The sequence below is a fragment of the Rosa rugosa genome, chromosome 7 (assembly GCF_958449725.1).
Source record: "Rosa rugosa chromosome 7, drRosRugo1.1, whole genome shotgun sequence".
In the NCBI taxonomy this organism is placed as follows: Eukaryota; Viridiplantae; Streptophyta; class Magnoliopsida; order Rosales; family Rosaceae; genus Rosa; species Rosa rugosa.
This window is the reverse complement of record NC_084826.1, coordinates 4,134,743-4,152,531: the sequence shown is the minus strand read 5'-3', so window position 1 is coordinate 4,152,531 and position 17,789 is coordinate 4,134,743. Positions and strand designations below refer to the sequence as shown.

Below are 17,789 nucleotides of genomic sequence, written 5' to 3'. Positions count from 1 at the left end.
GTTTAATCTAAATCCAAAGCCGTTCATCCAATTATAAGTTTATAACTACAAAAGAAGTTTTGTGGAACGTACACTATCTCAAAATCATCAAAACAACCGGTCTAATTTACCAACAGAATAAGAATTCAACTCCAATCCTTTCTAGCTGCCTACTAATTAACTAGAATCCGAGACGAGTCTTCCTCTGATCCATCATTGGATGGCTTGAAGTATTCATCGATTACCTGCCACATGTTAATAGAACATCTAAGTATGGTATTGTTTTTTAAGGGCACTTATAACGGGGCAACACCATCACGGTTTAGTGCTACTTCGAAATAAAATTATAGTCTTTTCTCACAACTAAAATTAATTTAAGATATATTTCAAGATGTACCACAACTAAAATATATAAACGATATCTTCCTAATTTCAAACAAAGGCCACCTGATTGATTATGTGTCTTCTGGATGTCAAGAACTCTCACGGGAGGATCAATGAACGTCTCTTGTGGAACAAATTGACGCCTTTACGGATACATGCATGGCAAATTCAGATATATACTTAAATTTCTTGGGATCCAAATTCGAATGAAAAGAAGCAAATTAAGAGAATAAACAGAACAAAATATGGGAGGAGATGTATATATAGACGAGAATTTCATATTGACGAAAACGATCGAAAATGAGTAGAGATGGAGATCAGTAGATATCGAAACCAAAAGGATGAAAATGGAGATTAGAAGAGAGGAAGATCAAACTGACAACCTGAAACGCCTCCATCTTTTAAGTTCGAAATCTTTATTTAGAGAAACCAGATCACGCTTCTTGCAATACTGCCGGTAACCACCAACTAAACCGATACCAAGAACAATAACGGCAATAGCTTCCATTTCCATCTGTGCTTTGACCAGAACTGATAAGCGGCTTTGTTTCAAAGTCATCTGTGGGTAGAATACTAGAATATATATTAAGCATGTTTTCTTTTAGCACAAGCTAGGTTTAATTGCATTTAAGTGTACTGCTTTTCGTGGGAGAAAAGAAAAAATTTAAATACCAAAGAAACAATTGCTTTTCGCAGCAGAACTGCTTTTCGTGGTTTTTCTTTTCTCCAAAGAAACAATTGCTTTTCGCGGCGGATCATGAATTGTCCCCCCCCCCCCCCCCCCCCCAAATATATTCATCCGTTTCATTGATAAAGGCCTAAGGGCAACCGCACAGCCATATTTAAAAAAAAAAAAACAAAATGAAGAGATAATTATGACTATCATGAAAAACTACTAACCAGATATTTTTGCGCGGCTTTTGGTGGAAGAAAATAAAACAGTTTCTTGTTGTCAAAGAAAAAGACTTTTTATTATTTTATAGGGAGAATATCACAAATGGTCACTCAAATTTTACCTGTTCAACACTTTGGTGACCTCGTTTTGAAATATATCACTTTGGTCACTCAATTTTAAATCTGTTATTCACTTTATGATTAATTTTTCGGTTAAATTTTTTTTGCTACAGTATTAAGAATATTTTTGTCCAACCCAGCCTTGGAATACTAAGAAGTCTAAATTTGATTGATTGGAAGAAGTGACTAAAGCGAGATTTTGATGAAATTACCCTCTAAAAATGCATATTCACAAAGTTATTGCCTATTTAACTGAATTTAGCAAAAAGACTAATGATTGATAGAGTAATAGTTGAGTAACCAAAGTGATATATTTAAAAATTAAGTGTCCAATATATCAAATGAGTAATAGTTAAGTGACTATTTGTGATATTCTAAACAAAGAAAATATAATCTTGATTAGCAAGAAAAGATAAACAACCGTGGCTACGGTTTTTCCATACACATAAATATCAGTACAAACAAGGAATGCCAAACTAGGGTTCTTCATAAGGCCAGGTGACAATTCAAACCTAGTCAAAGAGAAATTCTAGATAGAGTACGTATTCTAGCTAGCCAAAATCATGTATGTTGAACTCGCCTTGACGATGGCTCCACTTGTGGCTGCGACCATCGCGTACAGAAGTCGCAAATCGCTACTAGAAGAACTAAAACAGTTTGATGCAAATCTCGACGAATTTAAAATCTGCAGGTAGTTTGACCTACTTGTATTGGTGGTGGTTTTTCTTTGTTTTTCATTTCCTTATAATTTTTTTTAACATTTATATTGGATTTGCCTGGCATCGAAATAGGGAGGGTTGGCTGAAGACGAATAACAGAGAACGGGATTACCCTTATTATAAGAAGCCGTCTAGTCAACGACGGTGGTGACTGTGCTCAGCTAGGTTGTGGTGATCTGAGTACTTACATACAGTTCCAGATTTTTATATTAATAGGCTAAGATTCTATCATTGATTCATTGAGGCATCATGTTAATTACTATGTCACGGATACAATTTTAAGGTATCTGTTCATCTGTTGTTTTAGTTCATAATCGGTTTATCCATTTTCTCTGTGGTATTTGAATTTCGATACTATTTAGTTTGTTTCTTTTTTGTATATGATCCCTCCAAAAGAACATTAGCTCCCACTACGGAAGCAGTTATGACTCTTGAACCTTGGATGACTATTGATGATTTAATCATATTCTCTCATTACAAGAACAACTAGCTAGGACGGCGTCTTAGAACGTACAACAACTAGATATATGAATCAATTAATGAATTTTTTTGATAAATATTCTTTTTTCTTTTTATTACAACAAATAAAATTATACAATAACTAGTCGTTGACTCAGAATATGTCACTTACAATTGAGAAACTTATGTCACTGGATCAAATAATTACGAACTTCAATAATGTTCCTCTATTCTCTCTACAATTACAAGCATCATATATATTAGGTGCAATGTTTAATATTTTTGGATAGAGTACTTGTTTGTGCTTCTTGACTCCATTTGTTTCCCTAAGTTCTGTTGGATAATCCTCCTTATCATTCTGATGTGGTCGATCGAATAGGAAAGGGTTTAGGCTCATCCACAATTTCCTTACATTGTCAATTCAATTTTCATAATGCTGAAAATTAAGATGTGTTGTACCCCAGAACCTATCTTCTTTGGCAGTTTGGTAGAAATAACCTGCATGGACTCATGCCCTAAGAGATATGTAACTCCATTCTATTTTGTTAACGCTCGGATCAATGTACACCATATGTGACTTTTTCATAGTCATTGAACTGAATGACCTTGCCTTCCAGCCACTTCCAGGGTAACACAAATGATATAAATGAATAAGATTAAGCTAGCTAGGTGGGGGATACAATCCCCTCAAATGTGTAAAAATATAATAATAGTAATAAAAAAACTCATGCATATTGTACATACCTCTAACAATATGGAGGATTTGCTACATCACCAAACATAAGTAACACCCTCTTGGGGGGCTCACAAGCCATGATGGGGCCCAACCGAAACATGCATCCCGTAGCCCGATGTCCAAGCTATGCCATAGTAGTCGGAAGTGGCCAATACTTCCCAGCCTTGCCAACATGCCTCCACAATATGGCTTTCTAGACTAGAATAGTGGTTTTTTATCCCACATTGGAAAACATGTAAAGGAAGGAGCCTCTCTCCCCTATAAAAGGAGACTCCTTCCCACTTACTCAACATCCCATTACACACTTTGTAATCCCCTTGGGCCGTAAGGTCCAAACATACATAGTACAATATTCAAGTGGACGTAGTCTCCTGCTAAGGCGGAGACGAACCACTATATTTCTCGTGTGTGTGTGTGTGTGTCTCTCTCTCTCTCTCTTTTACGTTAATTAGATCCCCACGGATCCAAACATTAACACATATCGCCTTAGATTGACAAGAAAATAGAACTAGCAAACAATACTTAATAGTAACCGTTAAATACAATAACTGTATTTCTATAGTTCTAAGCAAACTTCTTTTTTTTTTTTTTTTTTGGATAGGGCAAAGTTGCTACCAAAAATCACCTAATCAGCTTTCGTCGTTTTCCGTTTGATTCTTGTCCGGTGGTGGCTGGCAGTGATGCCGACCTTGGTTGCGCTGTTGTCGCTGCTGTTGTAGGACGGGTGATGGTTCCTATCACTGGGTTCTTAGGTCTGATCGGTTTGAAGGCAGGATATTGGTGGTATGCGTCGTTGTTTCTGATTCACTGCTCTGGGGCAAGTGCCAATGAGCTCTTAGTTTGGCATTAGGTGTGGTGAGCGGGGTTGCTCCAGGCGGCAGCAGCGCGTTGCTTTGTTGGCAGTGTCGTGATGGCTTGGTGGTGCTCTTCGTTCTGGTGACAGGGGTGATGGACGTGTGTGGGTGTGCTTGACGGATCTGCTCGAGGATTGGGCTGCGCTCTTCTTTGGGCCTGGGCTTCTAGTCTACTTCTTTTTTTTTTTCCCTAAATATTTTCCTACTTTATTAGAATGCTTTGCTTGTTGGTTTCTTAATAGCACTAATGAGTATAGTTTTACTTTGCCTTTCTGCTTCTTAGCATTTAGGCTTGCGTTTATGTGAGTGTTGAGTTTTAATATAGGTGGTCTATCGATCTCTACGTATCACAATAGTTTCTTCTACTACAACTTCTTGATTTGTCTAGTTTGAAGGTAGCAGAAAGATATGTAATGGTCATTTTGGCATAGAAAGTGATTGAAAAGGGTGGAGGTGGTTGAATGTGGGTTGGGTGGTTTAATTAGTTTTTTTTTTTTTTTTTTTCAGTTAGGTGCATATAAAATCTCATCATAAGTACATTCTATTCATTGGGATTGTATGACTAAATGCAACTAAGAATGTGGAGTCACATATAGACAAGTGTACCACATACACTAATATGAGACAGTACCCCTCTCCTTTAGTGTGTGTGTGTAATTTGCCTCTTGGAGTATTGGTATGTGTGGAAGTATTCATTGATGCTTTCATGCAACACCATTTTTGTTTTTGGTAAAGTTTCACCCAATACCATTAACATCACATTGAAGTATATCTAACAGACTCTCTATTTTGACTCCTTAGTAATTTTGGAGATCATGTATAACTTTTTTTTTTCCCCTCAACTTTAGCAGCTACACTTGACTTCTAAGTGGCTCCTTATTTTGACTTTTAACTATCTCGCTCCTAAATATAGAGATCGAGATGAGGCTTTCTATTGTTTTTGTTAATTTAATACATTCATTTTACGTAATTTATAAATGTATTTAAATAGTTTTTCTTTTATCAATAAATAATATAAATTCAAAACTAGCAAAAATAAAAAAAAACTGATGCAGACGTATTTTAAAAATGGCTAGCCAAAATAGCCAGCAGTGTTAAAGATGCTCTTATGCTGCTTTACCAAAGTCAACACGGCAAATACAGCCATTTCTGTTTTTCATTAAAAAAAAAAAAAAAAAAATCAATTTCTGGACTCACATTCAAATCTTTGAGGGCCAAGAAAGAAAGGTACAAATACAATTATCAAGAAACATTGAACGTAAACTGTGGTCCACTGCTGGGGAAGTATAAATTTTAATCCTCCATAGTTGAAATCGATTGCTGGCTGGCGGCTTCAGAGCTTTCGCTTTCGCTCTAGCTAGCTCATCTCTCCGGTTGCTTGTATATATTTTATTTAATGTTAATTGTGTGTGAGACTTAGCTAACCTCATCAAAAAGTGCATTTGCTCGAATAATGAGATAATGAAAAGATGGATTCAACAAGAAGTTCATAGATTACCATAAAATAGTTAAACAGACGGAGTAACACATAAAACTAACAAACACCAAATGAACAAACATGTCCGAACTCAATGAAAAAATAGCTCGATCTTAGTCAAGACATCGATCACCAAACCACGTACGATCCGATCGACCAGTTCAACTGTCAAACAAAATAAAAGATCATTTATTAGAAAAACAAAATTACGATATATACTGATCGATATTCAAAACCGATAGAATTCCTATTACTTTGGGAAAATATATAGACTAGAGCTTCTATATATGTACCTGTTGGATGAATCGCAATTGCAGTTGCTGCACCGTAATGACCGAAATGCATCTCTCCACTGTCGAAACATGGAAGGAGTAGTCATCCTCTTCTTCCACTGGTCATATCTTTCGAGGAAGATGTCTTTGTAATCAGGATGAAGTGCTTCAAATTCTTTTGGCCTATTGAAAATTTGAAATACATACAAGGGAATTAAGTGATGTAATTATGAATTATATATTCATAATTAGTTACATATGTAGCATAGGATCCATATTGGAATACAAAGGTAGCAGCTAGTTTGGATCCGATAATTGGTAATTGAATATAAGTTCATGAATGTACATATGTAACGTTCTTCGTTCAAAGAAGGACAAAAGCCTCAGACTGGAAATATTGACTATGTATCCAGATACAAATAAACTCAGTTCTGCACCCTAAACCCTAAACATCTCTTCGAGCCACTCCTAAACCCTAGACATAATTAATGATGAAGCCTTTCGAAGAATAATCAAGCAAGATAGCTAGGAAGATGAAACTGCTACGTACTCGTAAGATCGAATTAATTACCTCCAAACTCTCCGTATCTCTTCAATCTTTGGATCGATCTGTTTCGATATCAACTCATTTACTTGTCTTCCCATAGCGACATAATCATCGTATTGCATTATGATGAGACCACATGCAGCAGCCCCACCGATTCCATACATAAGGTAAGTACTTACTGGATTCATTGGCACTGGGATTGGGATTATCAGGACAAAACAAAATGGGGAGGGCAATAAAGAAATAAGGGTTTAAGGGTTAGCAGCTCAGACTCATCATACTCTATGGTTTATATACCTCTAACCTCTCAGCTTGGAGTGAGTGACCTTCTCTTCAAGTAACCTGCTCTCCAAGAACTGATAATAATAGAAGAATTATGAAAAATGTAGACTTCTCCTTTCTTTTACTCCAAGTAAATAAAAAATGTCAATTTTTTTAATCTTAATATGGATAATTTTGTTTCTTGATAATTGTACGTTTCTACTTTTTCCTCAAAAGAGTTCTATATTTCTGGGTCAAACATATTCTCAAAATTTTTTTTTAAATTTTTTTCAGATTTCCTATATATTAGTACATGTATATGTTTCATCGAGAACCCTATTGTAACCAAAATGGTAAACCTTCTCGCTCCCATCTTGGTATGTCCACTTGTGGTCATGGCAATCGAATGCAAAAGTATGAAATCTAAATTAGAAGAAGTGAAAAGGTTCAACGAGACTCTGGACATGTCTTTGCTGATCATGTGCAGGTACTTTTACTTTTGCATATAACAGATCGCTCTAATTTGGATTTCCCAATCACTTCTTAATAACGTATTCTCTTGATTAAAAGTAGAAACCTTTCTGTTAAATCAATCCATTCCGTTATCATATATTTTTCTTCATTTCATTTTGGATTTACCTTGTAGGGAGCGTATGGAGAAGAACATGGCAGAGACGATGGAGAAGAAGATGGCAGAGATGATGGAGAAGAGGATGGCAGAGATGATGGAGAAGAAGATGACAGAGATGGTGGAGAAGTTGGCAGAGGAGAAGAGGTTGGGAGAGAAGAAGAATTTGCCAGAGATTAGGAAATTGGCAGAGGAAAGGTATAACTCCGTGCGCAGAAAATATTATGTATGGAGATTTGCTTAGCCTTGCAAGAGTTGGGCCAAGTTCATCTGTTTACCATGTTTTCGGAGAATTGAGCTCGTCTTGCTCCAATAAACTTCATTAGGGATTTGTTCTTCGTACAAGACCGAGACGAGTGCAATGTTCATTAACATTGCATAATTGTTTGCAGGAATTTATAGTTTTCCGCTATTTTTTTTCAGAGGAATCATCGATTGCCATATGTCTACGTGTATGGTACGCTCATACTATATTAGTAGCAGAAAATCATATCAAGTTTCTGGCTGGAATGTTGATAGGTGTATAAACTATAAAGATCTTCGCTTTTGTAATTTAGAATGAAATGACCTTTTTTTTTTTTTCCCTCAAAAAGGGGTGTACTAACTACTTCCTTAGTTCCTTAGGAGTATTTTGCATAGAATGATAAGTGTGAATGGGAATAAAAAGAAAATTAAAGTCGGCAATTTGCTCAAATAGCCTTGTCCGAATTTAGGCTTGCTTTTAAACAACATCCGAGATCAAAATGCCTTTCCAAATTAACAGTAGGTGGATTAAGTGAGTAGTCGTCCAACAAATTGTCCGGCAATGTTTTTGTTTTTACTGTCAGATTAATTGACAAGCCAATTTTATTCCCTTTTATTATTTAGAACTTTGAATAAGGTCAGTTTGTTCATACAACTTGCAGTTAATCAACTTGTTCATTTTGTTCATACAACTGCAATTGCTGATTTGCTGTTTCTCACAACAAAATTAGCCAACCACCGTTTCACCCACACACAAAAAAAAAAAAAAAAAAAAAAAAAAAAAGAAAACATGCCAATCTCATAACTTTGAGATAGTCCTTCATGAATTATAATTATAATAGAGTCATCTAGCTACTCAAATGAAAGATCATGTCAAGTGGGCTCTGCATCCAGTTACTCTACACCAAATCTGCAAGTCTTCAACTTAACTCCATAGTCACATTGGAGTTCATAACTACATTACTACAAAAGACAGCTTTATGCTCAACTACATAAGCCTATACTACTACATCTTTAGGTCAGGGGCTCTGTAATATTCATCACCTGTTACATGCAAATAACAGAAAAGCGTTAAGGCAATGAGAGGATCAATTAACATGTAATCAAAGGTAATCTTGCCATACATTGTCAATTTGCTGAAAGGGTAAAAGAAAGAAATGATGAAATTCACAGAGAAAAAAAAAAATCAACAGCATGAACGTACTTGGTTTCAGGTTTAATGTTTGAGTCGAACAATTCTCTCAGTAGTTTCCTCCTCTTCCTCTATTTCTCAAGTCTCCCCTGCACACTCTCCCTTCTAGAACTGTTATTGCTGCCTTGTGAGTTCACTGAAATGTTTTTGCATTTCATGTATTCTAAACTATATCAAGAACCATTTGTGCCTAAACATACATATCTTACAAATTGTAGACAACCAACCAAATTATGTCCTGCTATCTGCCAAAACAATACATATTCAGGGTCTGTGCTCTTTTGATATTCTTTTTGCTACCAATTTAATCATAGTAAGTGGAAAAAAACTACTTGCATACCTATCTAGATTAATCTAAATCGAATCAATGTAACCCTAGACACTTAGGAGTTTCCAGCAGTAATAGGAGAGGAGAAAAGATGTTTCCTTTAGAGTGTGGGACAGTGGGAGGCACAACACTTGAGACATACAAAATGTTGAACAAAGTCAGACTGAGGTTTTGTTTTCCCAGATGTCAGCTTCTTACAGTATACCATGTCAACAAACAGAAATGTTATAACTGCGAAAGGCAACACTTTCTCCAAAGTAAAACAAGAACAGAGAGAATACCGAAGAGACTATAGGATGAAACTAAAACTTAATCAGGTTTGGAAAGTCTTGATCATCCTCTGAATAAAATTGACCAACAAGGAGTTAGCAGGAACAATCAGGCATCTGAATCCCCTCTCTGTTGCAACCTCGCAATCTGATAGCCTTTTGTGTCGCCTTAGATTGAAGGGTTCGGCCTCAAAACCGGGTCCAAGAACCGGCTTTGAGAGATTTCAGGGGATAAAAGTATGATGAATTGCAGAAGTATGTGTTCCTAATAGCTTTCTGTTTCTCTCAAATACACCTATCATCAACCTAACGAGGATACTATTCCTAATATTTCATAAAAATGGAATCTTTCACTGTATTTCATGCTTTTTCCTAAGCACACAGTTGGCAACAGACACAAACCAACTTCAACTTCTTCTACAGAACTTCAAATATCTTAGAAAACCACAACACAGGTCTATCATATAACTAAAAAATCCACAAACTTTCTCACAAATTCAAAATCTTTGATGCATTACAAAGCAGGAAACAAATAAATAAAAGAACAAGCTTTACCAAAAAAAAAAGCACATACCCAGAGATGAGGCTTCACTTATCTGAGAGCTCCTCACGTCTCTCCTTCTCCATCAGCCTAAAACAACCAACAGCAAAAAGAGCACATAAAATGAGTAAAACTATTAGAGAATCCATATTACAGAGCTGACATTGTATTGTATTCTAGGTTCACCTGTTCAAATTTTCCTCAGCACGTTTACGCCCTTGGAAGGAAGCGAAGGTAAGACACGGTGGGAGCAGATATGACGCAAACAGCAGCGACCTGAACACTTTCCCCATTTTTTTTTTTTTTTTTTTTTTATGACAGAGTGAGAAACCCTTCACTGAAAATGATCTATGAAGTTATTCAAAAAAAAAAAAAAAAACATGATCTATGAAGTAGTAGAAATGGGCTCATTTCATTACAGAGTTGAGGTTTTGTCTTTTTACCTTCAAGTAAAAACACTTTTACTTTGAGATTTTATTTATCCTCTGGAGAAAACTGACGTTCCTATGTAAAATTGTTTCTACAAAAACTTAGTCATTTTCGTAAATATTATGTCATATTACTGACCATGTCGATAACCATATCACTGCTCTTCTTCTTCGTCTTCCCTCTCTACTTATCTTTGTGCTTGGGAGATGGACATGTTACTTTTTTTTCTTTCTTTTTTTTGACAACATTGCAGTGTTGCACATCAAGCTGTTGTTCTGATACAACTAGCTCTGCTTACTTTTATTTAATATATTTCCTTGTTTGTGAAAAAAAAAAAAAAGACTTTATTTTTTCTTTTAATTTGTAAGAGCATCATCACATTGTCTTTCACAAGATTAGCATACAAATCTGACAAAAAAAACCAAAAAAAAAAAAAAGATTAGTATACAACAAACCGAAATCAGCTCAGTTGAGAGGAATACAGTCACTCCAAAATCATTCTCCCGCTAGCATTAGGAACATATGATGACTACCTAAGCTAAAGAGCCTATACATATTTCCCCCTGTACTTTGGCTTTGCCTCTCTGGTGGCTTTGGCATCAGCAGCCCCATTTAATTGAGCATCGGCGGGACTGAAAACTGCAGAATGAAGGTTTCCATCTTCTAACCACTTTACATGGTTCTCCTTGAAGTCGATGTGTTTAATTCTGGCTGCTTCTGCAACTTCTTCAGTGTATTGACTTGTCTTGACCATGGTTAGTAACACTCGACTGTAACGTGAGCTCAGAATCTGCTCAGAAGAAGCAATCAATTTGAAACACGGGTGCTCTGGGAAATGGGTTTCTGCATTATCGTCTTCTCTCAAAACAGGATAGAAGAACACAAGCCTCCCACCCATTACAAGCATCCTGGCAGCTAGGTCAAGCAAATCGTGTACACACTCGACCAAGGTGTAAGCGCCAGTTGATGGTATGTGGCCTGTCCTCTTGTCATCAGGCACAATGTAAGGGCCGACAACCCCTTTAAGCAACTTCCGGCCGCCGGATTTGCGCCCACCAGCACGAACACCATAAGGAGGGTCACAGATTATGGCATCAAATACCTACAGCAACCAAACAAATGAAGTTATGAGCACATAAAAGACACCAAACATGGCAACTCTTATTCTTCAGAGCAAGAACCATATGATTTAAATGCTTAATCACCTTACACAGTGTATGTATATGTAACAACTAACAAGTATTTAGAAAATAAGCCATCTTCCTTTGAATATCAAACAGATCAACATAACTACCCCTTCTAACATAGCCATTTCTCTCCCCAACATCAAATGGAGAGGTGAAGGATATGATATTTATTGTTGTAGGTTGTCAAACCCCAAGTCTGGGGAATGCAAAGGAAGATAATATTACTTTTAGAAGACAAAAAATCGCCGAGAACAAGTTATCAATAAATAAACAACATGGATGGGGAGCTACTACATAACTACTACATTGTCACCAATAATGTACTACCAACAATTGACAGTTCTGAAATAAAAGAAAAGCAGAATGCTAGTTCAGTTAAGCTTGTAAATGAATATGAAATAGGAAAAACATTAACATTTGCAACACGAACCCAAAATAGAGTGTACCTCTTTCAGCCCAGAACGCCAAGGAGGAAGATTATTATCTGCCCTTAGCAAAGCAATCGGCATGGGTAGTCCATACTGCAAAAGGTTGTGGCTAATAAGTACAATCGCTCGTAGTTTATTCAAGAAACGAAAACCGCAATTAATAACTTCACACCAAAGAAGTTTTCATATACAGTTCATCATCATAAGCATAGTAGTGCTGATGGAATTTATAATTCAGTAATACTTAAAGAAACAGAACATTGCAAGCCAAAAACTCAATTTCATAAAGCACATTCACCTGCTTGAAATTGCTCCAAACGTTACAGTCAGGGCCACGCCCATCGCGTACCACCCTGATATCAATATCTGCACCCTGAAAAATTTGACAGTTCATATAAAAAGATAGTTATATGCATGGCTGGCATAAAAGTATCAACTGCAACATAACTCAGAATTGACTCTACGTAGAGAGAGAAGTGTGAACCATTGTCATTGCTCCATAATGAGCAGCGGCTATAAGAATACTCCCAGTGCCAACAAAAGGGTCATAAACAAGCTTCCCTGGTGTGGCTAATGCTTGGTTTGCCATTAGGAATGCGATTTCTGCATCCATGGCTGTTGGGCCAAGATAAGTGCGGCTTTTCAGTTGATAAGTTGGTAATAGCTTTCTATCAGCACCACCAATCTCTCGACCAAAAAATATTCTTTTTTCTACTATTGGTGGAAGACCGTTATTAGCTCCATAATCATCAGTTTCCATGAGCCAGAACTTGTGCTCTGGACTTCTCAAATTAACTCGACCCTGCCAGAAATTGATCAGAAGCAACCCCCACCATTAGTGACAATGGAGAATGATTTGAAATCAATATCTACAGCCAAAATGTGGATGTCTATACTGCTCAAAATAGTCCAAGAACATATCATTGCAGAGATGACAGCTTGATCATGTAATGGAAACTCCATCCTGAATAACATCCAAAGAACAAAGCTTCATTAAGAATCTCACCTTGAAAGGGATGTAGTTAAACCCCTGAATGCGTTGGGTTTGCTCCTGGAGGCTGATGACCTTACCAAAGGTATCCACATTAATCTTGAAAGTACTGTCTGACTCTAGATATGGCAACTTCCGCTCATCTGGATAATTTCGTATAGACTCTTCCAGCTCCTCATAGTTACCTCCTTCTCCCCAAAGTTCATACATTCCTTTTACTAGTATGCCTGCCACACAGCAAGTTCAACGTATAAAATTCACTGCAATGACCTTTCTTAAAGAACTGTTTTGTCTAGGTGTATCACCATAAGCTATTAAGAAACCCAACAAGTTGGAAGCATTTCTACTTAATGAGATCAGCAGAATATAATTTTACGGCATTGTTGCATTATCCGACAAAGCTACTACGAAACTTTTCCTTAAAAAGTTAATAGATGACTATTTGATGTGTTAGTGGAACTCTAAATTTGTTAAATTGTTAAAGAAATAACACAGCTTCAAAAGCTAGCTTCTTTACAGAAGAACAGAGACCATGATGATTGAGACTATGATATTCAAATCGCTATGCTGATGCACAGCCAAAAGTTTAAAAATTTGACCACTATAGGGGTAAACACAAACCAGTTACACAATTTCTACACATTAGAAATCGATTACACGTCCGTAAACGAAATCCCCTAAACATCAAGCAATCATACCAAAAGTGTTCAAGAGAGTAAAGCTAATCAAAGAAAACAACAGAATGTGCCAAAACAATCCAAAAATCAAACTTTAAAGCTAAAGTACTAATCTCATCAGGGTTTGACACAAATTACTAATTCACCAATCTGGGTCTTGCCTAAAACCTCAAATAATCATATACCATAGTGTTCAAGAGAGTAAAGTTAACCAAACAAAACAACACAAAGCGCCAAAATTCAAACTTTGAAGCTAAGCACTAATCTCAGGAATGATACTGATCTGGGTTTGATATAAAACTACTAATTCACCAGTCTGGGTTCTGCCTAAACCCTCACTTAAACCTCCATTTTAGCTTCAAACAAACCAAACCCAACCCACAAAAACGCAATGAGAACAAAATGGAGGAGGAGCTGAACTGACTGCGATTGGCGATTTTGGTGGCGACTTCCTCGGAGGGGAGATTGACGAAGTGAAAGGGAGAGTCTTGGTGGTGATGCAGTGGCAGCCTCCATTGCAAATCGTTTAGTTCGTCTTCGGAGCAGAAGAGTTGGGCTAATGATTCCACCTCGGCTTTTCTGTAGTCTAGTAGTCTGTGGAAGAAGAAGCAAAGGTACCACATCGTTTATTTCTTTGCTTCTTCTTGGTTTTGGGTGCAAGAGGGAAAACCCTAAGCTAAACCCTGGAGGGCAGTAGAAAAGTACTGAGACACAGACGAGTGTTGTCTACGGAGTACAGTACAGTACAGAGTGCATCCCTCCAAAACGACATCGTTTGCAATATTCTACCATGGACTTCGGAGTTGGGAATATTAAAGCACCAAATAAAAACAATTTTTTTTTTTTAAATTTCTTGTATTTTTTTTTTATAATTTGACAGTATGCATAACGAAATATTGAAGCTCGTATTTTGCAAATAAAGAAAACGAAAGACAAGTGTATACACTGCAATTTAAAGACCTAATAGAGAAACTATTATCGAATTTGAATCTTGTGACGTGTCGTTTCTCCATGGCCGGTCAATTGAATATCAAGAGAGGGTTCAACATGAATTCTTTTTTGGGAATGTGACATATACTTAGACATTATATGTGAGAGTTTAGATACACGAGTATGTAGTTGAGGCAGCGATCTGTCAAACTAAAGTAACCGATTCATATAAAATTAAAAGCTCCATAGTAGGATTATCAATGTCAACAACAATATTTCTAAATTAGTATATCAAGGGATTCTACCAATATTTTCAACCGTAGCGACACGCTTTTGATTGAAGAATGTCTTAGTAGTGTGCTCAATCTAGATATAACCGAGATTTTTCAACCGGAGTGGCCAAGCTTAGGGTCGATTGATATGGCTATCAATAAGACATAATTAACTGCATGCAGAAACTTTGGTTGTGAACTTATGATCTCACGAGAAATAACGAAATTCAGATACTGAAAAAAAGTAAAAAAAAGAAAGATAATATCCTACCGTACCTGACACGTGGACCAATGCAACACCGCGTAGGCGAACAAATAAAAGGTAAACCCTACGCGGACCCGTTGACCCGGTTCCCCATCCTTCTTCTACTATTTTTCTCTATTAGGTCTTCTTCTTGTTTTCGAAGCCGAACCAAACCTTCTCTCTCTCTTTCAGCCTCTCTCTCTCACACAAGTCTTGAGATCTAGCCCTAAATCGCTCTTCGCTGGTATGAAATTTCAACCCTTTCAAACTTTAATTGATACGTTTGATTTGCAATTCGCAGTTTTCAATTAGATCACCTCGAAAGTTTCATGCTTTAATTTAATTTCTGTGAGAAATTCAACCCTTTTTATTTATTGCTTCAATTGATTGGTTTCGATTTCGTAGCTCTCTCGTTTAATTAGAGAATTGGGTGAATTTCTGTGCTTGAGTTTCTGTTGGTTTAGCTCTGCGTGTTCTCCGTGGTATGAAGTTTTTGTTTTTTTTTTCAGATCTTGATAATTTTTACTATTTGTATACTGTGGATTGGGAATTAGGGTTTACTGTTGAAAGCCTGCAATTTGTTGAAGAAGAAAAGGCCGATACTTGTTTGATATGTTGAAGTTCTATGGTTGTATTGAGATGTATTGTACAGATGAACAAAGCCCTGAATTGGGTTTTGTGTTGTTGTTAACTGGGATATTGATATTATAGTGATTCTTTTTATTTTTGTTGTAATTCATCAAGACAGATTGATGAACTTTTTTGAATTGCAGTTTATAAAATGTCGGAAGAACCCGAGTATCGTTGCTTTATTGGTGGCCTTGCCTGGTCAACGTCTGATAGGAGTCTAAAAGAAGCTTTTGACAAGTATGGGAAGCTTGTTGAAGCCAAGGTATGTATTTGTTTTTGTGTTATGTACATGATAAACACACATGTAGTTTCATCAAGCATTTGTTTATGACAACATTATTCTACCTTAATGATGGCATCTGGTCTTGGTTTCCGAGGATAATACTTCTTTGTGGAATCAATTAATTTGAATGATCATTGTGTTTCATGAGGATTTTGTGATTCAGAAGGGAAATTGGCAGGGTAGGAATAACATGTTTTGATATTGTATAATATGGGAAAATATGATTGTGATTTGGTTTGATTGAAGTCAAGTGCTAATTATCCATGCTTTGCTCAATATGGTATTTCTTTCTCTATATTTATAACAGATGACAGTTAAATTTCTATCTTGCTTTGACGTAGGTTGTTGTTGATAAGTTCTCGGGGCGCTCTCGTGGATTTGGATTTGTCACTTTTGATGACAAAAAAGCAATGGAAGAGGCAATTGAGGAAATGAATGGAATCGATTTAGACGGACGGACTATCACTGTTGATAAAGCTCAGCCTCACCAAGGTTCAGGTAGAGATTATGATGGTGACCGCAGCCGTGATCGTGGCGGCCGCGATCGTGACCGTGGTCGTGATTATGGAGGTGGCGGACGTGGATCTGGTGGTGGGGGAGATTGCTTCAAGTGTGGCAAGCCAGGACATTTTGCAAGGGAGTGTCCTAGTGGTGAAGTTTCAAGAGGAGGTGGCAGCAGGTATGGTGGTAGGGATGATAAGTACAGTGGAGGAGGAGGAGGTGGTGGTGGTAGCCGCTATGGAGACCGAAATGGAGGAGGAGGAGGGCCTGATCGAAATGGAGACCGATACAGTGGCCGCAGCAGGGATTCTGGTTCTGGTGGTCGTTCAAGCTCTGGAAGCGATCGTTTCAGTCGTGACCGCTCTGGTCCATATGAGCGTCGGGGGACAGGAGGTTTCCGCTCTGGATAGAATCAGTGCTTTGGACAGTGGTATGTTGCATAAAATTTACTCTAGTTTACGTAACTATTTCTTCTCACCACAGTTGGTTTGGTACTTACAGAATTTTGTTAATGTGCTATTGCAGCTTACGATGGAAGGTGCTGCTCAACTGGCTTTCACCGTCTGCACTGCATTGAAGTTTCTTCTGGATATGTTCTGATGATGTCTGAGTGGACTAATTTCGTTAGACCAGTGTTTTGAAAGTGCGAATATTGCATAGATATTCTCCTGTTTTTTGTTGCTAAATGCTCGACCGAATGTTTTGATCCGATGGAATTTTATGCTTGCTTGATAATCACATTTCAATTTGGCCTTATACTCCGTGAGTTCTATTGGTGGTTATCTGTGACTTTCATGCATTGGTGAGTTCAAATGCTATGCTTGATGCCCGTTCTGTTGACTATTTGCTTGGGAAATTGCAATATTGGAAGTTTGCTTTCGTGTTCGGTCTTTCGGAGTATAGATTGTGAGGGGTCCGCTATTGGGAGTTTGGTTCTTCTCACTTGGAAGTAAAGTGGTTCTATAAGTAGAATGCCCATTTTGGCTGCCCTGTTTTCGGTATCTTACCATTAAATGGGAGTCAGGCGGTAATGTTTCTCTTATAAGCTACTACTTTCACGCATGCTATCTCTTATTTATGATTCCTGCTATATTAATATTCTCAACCTTTTGGCAGGAATCTGCGCTAATTGTGGTCTTTTTCGGTTCATGATTGGGTTACTGTGTTACTAAATGGGCATGCATTGTTTTAAACTTAAAATCTTGATAGTCTATTGGCCTGAACATGCCATCTGCAATTTAAGTGCACATGAGCCTCTCTCTTTCTCCACAGCACACCGGTGGAAGAGTTCCATTCTGCGTAAACTTGTGCTAG

General features: G+C 37.2%; 3 protein-coding genes and 1 long non-coding RNA gene across 5 annotated transcripts; 2 read left to right on the top strand and 2 right to left on the bottom strand.

Moving 5' to 3' along the window:
* Positions 1-7,074: 7,074 nt before the first annotated feature.
* On the top strand, positions 7,075-7,820 carry LOC133720484 (uncharacterized). Its single transcript, XM_062146817.1, has 2 exons — positions 7,075-7,189; positions 7,349-7,820. Exons 1-2 carry the CDS (start codon positions 7,098-7,100, stop codon positions 7,572-7,574), a joined length of 318 nt encoding a protein of 105 aa, XP_062002801.1. The 5' UTR covers positions 7,075-7,097; the 3' UTR covers positions 7,575-7,820.
* Positions 7,821-8,375: 555 nt separating this feature from the next.
* On the bottom strand, positions 8,376-10,210 carry LOC133723635 (uncharacterized). The gene is made up of 4 exons (XR_009853164.1): positions 10,090-10,210; positions 9,937-9,993; positions 8,778-9,010; positions 8,376-8,617 (listed from the first exon to the last, which is right to left on the bottom strand). It is a non-coding gene; the product is annotated as an uncharacterized LOC133723635 (long non-coding RNA).
* Positions 10,211-10,685: 475 nt separating this feature from the next.
* Positions 10,686-14,335, bottom strand: LOC133721086 (uncharacterized). Of its 2 annotated transcripts, none has more exons than XM_062147609.1 (6): positions 14,040-14,335; positions 12,954-13,165; positions 12,432-12,749; positions 12,246-12,320; positions 11,966-12,040; positions 10,686-11,434 (listed from the first exon to the last, which is right to left on the bottom strand). In XM_062147609.1, exons 1-6 carry the CDS (start codon positions 14,236-14,238, stop codon positions 10,880-10,882), a joined length of 1,434 nt encoding a protein of 477 aa, XP_062003593.1. In that variant the 5' UTR covers positions 14,239-14,335; the 3' UTR covers positions 10,686-10,879. The 2 variants fall into 2 exon arrangements, with proteins under 2 accessions (XP_062003593.1, XP_062003594.1); XM_062147610.1 differs by having other exon boundaries at positions 14,036-14,171.
* Positions 14,336-15,168: 833 nt separating this feature from the next.
* On the top strand, positions 15,169-17,231 carry LOC133720638 (glycine-rich RNA-binding protein RZ1A). The gene is made up of 4 exons (XM_062147046.1): positions 15,169-15,305; positions 15,835-15,953; positions 16,316-16,905; positions 17,001-17,231. Exons 2-3 carry the CDS (start codon positions 15,843-15,845, stop codon positions 16,883-16,885), a joined length of 681 nt encoding a protein of 226 aa, XP_062003030.1. The 5' UTR covers positions 15,169-15,305; positions 15,835-15,842; the 3' UTR covers positions 16,886-16,905; positions 17,001-17,231.
* Positions 17,232-17,789: the final 558 nt, after the last annotated feature.

Coding starts and splice junctions, on each gene's coding strand:
- LOC133720484 (XM_062146817.1), top strand. CDS start 7,098: ATGGCAATCGAATGCAAAAGTATGAAATCTAAATTAGAAGAAGTGAAA. Junction 7,190..7,348: donor TCTTTGCTGATCATGTGCAG/GTACTTTTACTT, acceptor TTTACCTTGTAG/GGAGCGTATGGAGAAGAACA.
- LOC133721086 (XM_062147609.1), bottom strand. CDS start 14,238: ATGTGGTACCTTTGCTTCTTCTTCCACAGACTACTAGACTACAGAAAA. Junction 12,321..12,431: donor ATTATGGAGCAATGACAATG/GTTCACACTTCT, acceptor CAAATTTTTCAG/GGTGCAGATATTGATATCAG. Junction 11,435..11,965: donor GGCGTTCTGGGCTGAAAGAG/GTACACTCTATT, acceptor TGGTTGCTGTAG/GTATTTGATGCCATAATCTG.
- LOC133720638 (XM_062147046.1), top strand. CDS start 15,843: ATGTCGGAAGAACCCGAGTATCGTTGCTTTATTGGTGGCCTTGCCTGG. Junction 15,954..16,315: donor GGAAGCTTGTTGAAGCCAAG/GTATGTATTTGT, acceptor GCTTTGACGTAG/GTTGTTGTTGATAAGTTCTC.